Source organism: Danio rerio, chromosome 3 (assembly GCF_052040795.2).
Source record: "Danio rerio strain M-AB ecotype USA chromosome 3, GRCz13ab, whole genome shotgun sequence".
Lineage (NCBI taxonomy): Eukaryota > Metazoa > Chordata > Actinopteri > Cypriniformes > Danionidae > Danio > Danio rerio.
The window spans coordinates 40,281,193-40,287,500 of NC_141023.1; the positions used below are offsets into that span (position 1 = coordinate 40,281,193).

A 6,308-nucleotide genomic window follows, 5' to 3' on the forward strand; every position below is an offset into this window, starting at 1 on the left:
AACATGTCACTAATAAATAAAGTTCATTTAAACAGTTATTTAGCTTACCACTACTGAGGAAAACAAAAATGAAAGGACTGATAAAAATGGAAATAACTAAAAAGGCACAGAGCAAAGTGAAAGCAGAGTGTTATGACAATGTCTGTGACCACATATTTCCAGTAACACACTTATAAAGAAACTGAAAGTCTGTTCTCCACCCTGCAGTCATACGACGTACCCTTCCTGAGCCAAATACTGCCTCTTGGGCGTATTTCACCAAGCACTCCTTGCAGAAAAGATGGCCATCAGTACACTGGGTCATCTCCTCAAAGGCAAACTCCCCACAGCAGCAGCCACACTCAATCAACTGCCCGTCCTGAGAGAAGAGGTTCAAAGTGTCACAAGCTCTCATATCACAAAATTCAGCACATATTGTGGCAGAATGGTGTCCTTCTAGGGCTGGGCAATATAATAAACACCTCATGTCATGATAAAAGTCATATCATACACTGTTAATGATTTATATCACAATATAGTAACATTTTTGTTCAATTCAATGAAGTGTCTAAAGATAAATATATTCTATCTTAATATATATTTATACAACAGTTTTGTCTGGTTCTCGAATTTGATTAGCTGATAAATGTGCAATATATTGCATTATCAGAATACAGCCCTCTTGCCCTTCTGTATTACTCTGTCCACAGTGACAGCAGATCAATAAACTCACTACAGTTTAACAAATATTGCAGCTGTTGGACAACAATGTACTTTTGAGACTTTGAGGCGAGAATGTAATTGTTTAGACTGCAACTATGCAGTTTATTCATAAGGACAGCATCTATTTTAAATATTTATAATTTCCGAGATGCAGCGCATCAGCATCCATCAGCCCATATTACTGAGCATAGCAAAGACGGTTGACATTATCCATCCACAAGATGGTGACAGATACTGTATAATAAGCCCTTAGAAGAGACTACATTCTACAAGTCGGTCTCTCTTTTTTGTATATTGTAGTGCTGTATTTATACCAAAGTACTTGTAGTGTATTGAGTGTGAGATGAGACTCGCATATCAGAAATGTATGTATTTTGTGTTGCCACTCTTTGTATAACCCTGATTAACTTTTTGATTGGACATCTGTTTGTTTGTAATGAATCTCCAATTTTTGTTTCTGCAGACTAGTTCAGTAAAATAAAGATAAAAGGAATGCTCACATGTTTAGCATTTTTCCTTATTGCAAACACAACAGTATTCTGATATTGTTGGCGCTGCTTTGGCTTTTTCTGAGTTAATTATTGTGATCTTCCAATTGCAACAGAGAAATACTGGGAAATCACTGTAGACTGATGGCATTTCATGCTGTTCAGCCTTATAATCTTATAATGTCAGCAAAATCCTCTGTTTTGTCAACACTTTACCCGTTTTGCAAGAGAATTATTTAAATACTAGCTCTAATGTGACGCTGGTGAAGTAGCAACAGTTTCTGCTGTTTTGCTGTCAGCTGCAGATGTGAATAAATGGTGAAACGAAGTAGTTCCACATTTGCCCTAAAGTACAAAAAAGTGTAAAATGTGATAACAGAGTTTATACTTTAAAATATAAAAAAATAAAAACAAATATAAATAAAATATAAAACACTTATCAAAAATGAATGATTACAGGTCCTACAAAAAAAAAAAAACATTGCTAAATAAAATTCATAATGTGAACATTGTACTTTCAATATAGCAACTTTCTCACAGGGTTTTTTTATGTTTCTGTCTGCAATCTTATAAGTGCGTGTAATATTGCGCTTATATACGTTTTTTTTTTTTTAAGTATTACCTTAAACCAGGGATTCTCAACCGGTGGGCCGCAGCCCACAAGTGGGCCTCAACAATCCTGCTGGTGGGCCGCGAGAATCCCTTAAAGTTAACTCTCAATATTATACTATAATTTCTGGATTTCATTATTAATATGCTATATTAAAACAATCAAAGTAATGCACTTTCTCCAGTTCTCTGATGGATTACTTCAAACTCAGCACAAAAACAACCTAATGATCGCATCTGCAACTAGTAAACGCAAGTCAGTTCATTCACAAACTATGTGTAAATTGAAAGTCTCTCTTTGTGTATTTTTGTGTGAACTATTCAATATATCCTATAATAGTATATGTCCTGAGAGTATTTTATAATGGACACGTGACCATACAGGAGCAGCAAGGCCCAATGGTGTTTCTGCCATAGAATGTAAAATAAACTTGCATACGAGTTTCAGATGCGCTCTGGCGAAGCTGTTCACCGTTACTGTCAGCAATCTCGCAGTAATATAGAGCTGCAAACTCAACTGCCTTTAGATCGACGCGTTTCAACATACATATATTTATAGTTTTAATATATAGTTTATATTATATAGTTTGAGTTTTATATATAATCAAATTTAAATACAATACTTTTTTTTTATAATATGCTGATAATAGAAAATAATAGAAGGCACAACAAATGAATTGTGTATATATATATATATATATATATATATATATATATATATATATATATATATATATATATATATATATATATATATATATATATTATTATTTATTTATATATATATATATATATATATATATATATATATTTATTTATTTATTTATTTATTTATTTATTTATTTATTTATTTATTTATATATATATATATATATATATATATATATATATATATATATATATATATATATATATATATATATATATATATATATATATATAAAAAGATTTAAATGAGCATTTCCTATGAACATTTTAAAGTCAGACAGGTAGGACTCCAAAATTTGATCGGAGAAAGAAGTGGGCCCTGAAGTAAAAAAGGTTGAGAACCCCTGTCTTAAATAATGTGAGACGCAACAAAATAAATGATATCATATAATATGAAATGACAAACTTTTATTTTGTCCCTGGAAAAAGTTTTATGTAGTTTGATTGAATGAACTAATGCAAAATACAACACAACTCGCAAACTTAAAAAAGAAAAGCTGCAGTTTGTTTCTTATGACATGGCATTAACAAAGCTGTTTTTTCCCACCCACCTTTTGATACTGCTCCTCGTTCACTTGCAAAGCCAAAAGAAAGTCTTCATGCTAAAAGCAGCAGAAGTGAAAATATTATTATAATCACTAAACAAATGAACATCCTGTCAAGCTCAGTTGATCACAGCAAGATATCTCTCAGGGCAATTTCAGGAGGAAGCGTGGCAAATAAATTGAAGAAGTGAGCCGTGTGAGATACCTCAGCCATTTCCTTGGCTTTCTGCTCGTAAAACTGCAGCTCTTTCACGAGAGACGCCTCCAGTGTAGTCTCATTACCTCGGCTCCACCTGCGATTCTTCTCCAAAAAGTACATCTTTCTCTCCAGTTTAAAAGAACCTGGAGTAAATGAGCTGCAATGAGCATTTCACATTCTGTTTGGTTTGATGATGGATTTAAGAGGCAAACGAAAGGACAAAAACACATAGTCACCCTGCTCAAATTTGAAGTCTATGTAGGCGCGCTCATTTGGCTCTCTCCTTCTCTTCTTCTTCCCTGAGGGGTCGGTTGAGTTCTCTTGCCACTTCTTAAGGGCTTCGAATAAGGCCTTCAAAAAAATCAGATAAATTAATATTGTACAAAAAACTAGTGGTCAAACAATATGGGTTTTTCGATGGTTGATGCATACAGTGCATCCAGAAAGTATTTATACCACTTCACGTTTTCTACATTTTTAATGTGACAGCATTTCCTCAGAACTCTACACACAATACCCCATAATGACAATGTGAAAAAAGATTTGTTGAAATTGTTGCAAATTTATTAAAAAAATGAAAACCTGAAAAATTACATGTACATAAGTATTAACAGCCTTTGCTGTAAAGCTTTAAATTGAGCTCAGGTAAATTCTGTTTCAACTGATTATTCTTGTGATGTTTCAGCAGCTTAATTGGAGATAACCTGTGGTAAATTCAGTTGATTGGACATGGTTTACACCAAAAGGCATACACCTGTCTATATAAAGTCCCAGGGTTGACAGTGCATGTCAAAGCAAAAACCTGAGCTCTGTGAATGTCCTTAAGTGGCCCAGCCAGAGCCCTGAACTAAATCTTACTGACATCTCTGGAGAGATCTGAAAAAGGCTGTACACCGTTGCTTCCCATCAAACCTGATAGAGCTTGAGATGTACTGCAAAGTGGAATGGGCAAAATTCTCAAAGACAGGTGTGTCAAGCTTGTGACATCATATTCAAAAAGACTTGAGGCTGTAATTGCAGTCAAAGGTGCATCAGCAAAGTATTGAGCAAAGCCTGTGAATACTTATGTACATGTGATTTTTCAGGTTTTTTATTTTTAATAAATTTGCAACAATTTCAAAACATCTTTTTTCACATTGTCATTATGGGGTATTGTGTGTAGAATTTCAAGGAAATAAGTTAATTTAATTCATTTTGGAATAAGGCTGTAACATAAAAAATTGTGGGAAAAGTGAAGCGCTATGAATACTTTCTGGATGCACTGTATACCATTATGGAGACAATAGTGTTGAAGTTAAAGGGCTTGTTCAGCTGAAATTTTCAATTCTGTTATTAATTACTCACCCCCATGTCTTTTTAATCTCTTGAGACTCTTGTTCATCTTCAGAACACAAATTAAGATATTTTAGATGAAATCTGAGAGCTCTCTTATCTGTCATAGACAGCAACGATTATGAGATGTTTAAAGTTCAGAAAAGAAGCCAAACACAAAGTCAAAACTTCCCATGCGTCTTTAGGGGTTCAACCATAATCATACGAAGCTCCAAGAACAGTTGTATGTGCCAAAAAAATCAATGTTCTTCAATGTCTCCTGCATCAGATAAGTGCACGCATTTATTTCAGGCAATACAACATTTGCATTACGCTGGCTGACTCTAATGACAATATGTTGTATTCTCCATATTAAGTGCGCACCATGACTTGTCACAAAAGAGACTTTTTTTTTTTTGGTTTTGTTTTGTTTTTGAGGGCACAAAAGTATTCTCAGGGCTTCATATGATTACAGTTGAACCCCTAAATCACATGGAGTATGAGAGAAGTCTAGGACATAATCTAAAAATATCTTAAATTGAGTTCTGAAGACAAGCAAAGCTTGGATTGGGATTGGGATCTTATGGGATTGTAATTTTCATTTTTGGGTGAACTTACCCTTTAATGAAATTTTATGAAAACAAATGAGATAAACATTTGGTATTCAGATGAATCTTTATATTTCTATTTACTATATTTTATATTTCTGATCTAATCACAAGATGAGGATGCTAAATACAGCTGTAAACACAGGGTTAAATAGGTTTTGAGCTTTTCCACATGGATAGGTAGGCAAAATATATTTAACTCAATTCATTTTGCATTATTTTACATTTGAATGCATGTTAATCACAGTTTAAAATTGCAATGCATCTCGGCTGACCACTCACTGAATCACTAAAAACACATTGTTGCTCCCCAACCAGGTTTGCAAGTTGCCATAGATATATATATACACTAGATATCGCATACGGACCCTGAGCATGTGTCAATAGCGCTGCCACATTTGTACAGTGCTCCCAGGACTAAAGACTTAAGCCAATCTGAAGATGCTGGACTTTTGTGCTGTGTTCGGGTGCAAACAAAGAAAACAAAGCATAAAGGCAGAACATTTCATAGGTAAGATTTCGTTTTTTATGTTTTTTGCATAATACAGACTTTTGCGTTAAAAATTATCGATGATAACAGTCTCTTACTGCCTTGACCATAAGGCAAAGTAGCACCAACTCATATTAACCTGTATTTACATAACTACATTTTTATATATTTATGATATTATAAACGTTTATTTATTACGTTGTTTATTGATTATTAAATGTTTTTATTATTAAGTTTTTATAGTGTTTGATGTTTTTTTAAGTTCTTGTTGGGTCCGATGTAACGTAATTTCGTTCTGCATTGCAATTTATTATGATGTTTTGAATGACAAAAATAAAGGAAACTGAACTGAAACAGATTGTCGGCCAAATATCATTATCATGACAGCAAGAGAAATTAAAGCTACACTCAGATACTCAACACACTCAATAATATTTGATAACTGAAAATATCGCTCACCTTTCGGGTGATTGCATAGTGTCCTTTGAGGCAATTCAGTGCCCATTTGATATCCTGACAGCTCAACATTCTGAAGTCACCCATCAGCATGTCTGCAGCCTGAACGACAACCTCTGGGCCAACAGTCTTAAGTTTGAAATAATCAAAATAATTTTCACTTTCCTGCATGACAAAGAAAAAAACAAGCAC

The 6,308-nt window shown here is 33.7% G+C and overlaps 1 protein-coding gene across 2 annotated transcripts in view; it reads right to left on the minus strand.

The window, feature by feature from the left end:
• Window positions 1-6,308, minus strand: part of rnf216 (ring finger protein 216) — a 58,295-nt gene that overhangs the window by 43,835 nt on the left and 8,152 nt on the right. For both annotated transcript variants that reach the window (XM_087245001.1, XM_087245000.1), the window contains exons 7-11: window positions 6,120-6,281; window positions 3,488-3,602; window positions 3,258-3,394; window positions 3,059-3,109; window positions 221-358 (exon numbers count right to left, since the gene is read on the minus strand). In XM_087245001.1, the coding sequence (XP_087101127.1) occupies window positions 221-358; window positions 3,059-3,109; window positions 3,258-3,394; window positions 3,488-3,602; window positions 6,120-6,281 (603 nt within the window). The remainder of the gene's footprint in view (window positions 1-220; window positions 359-3,058; window positions 3,110-3,257; window positions 3,395-3,487; window positions 3,603-6,119; window positions 6,282-6,308) is intronic.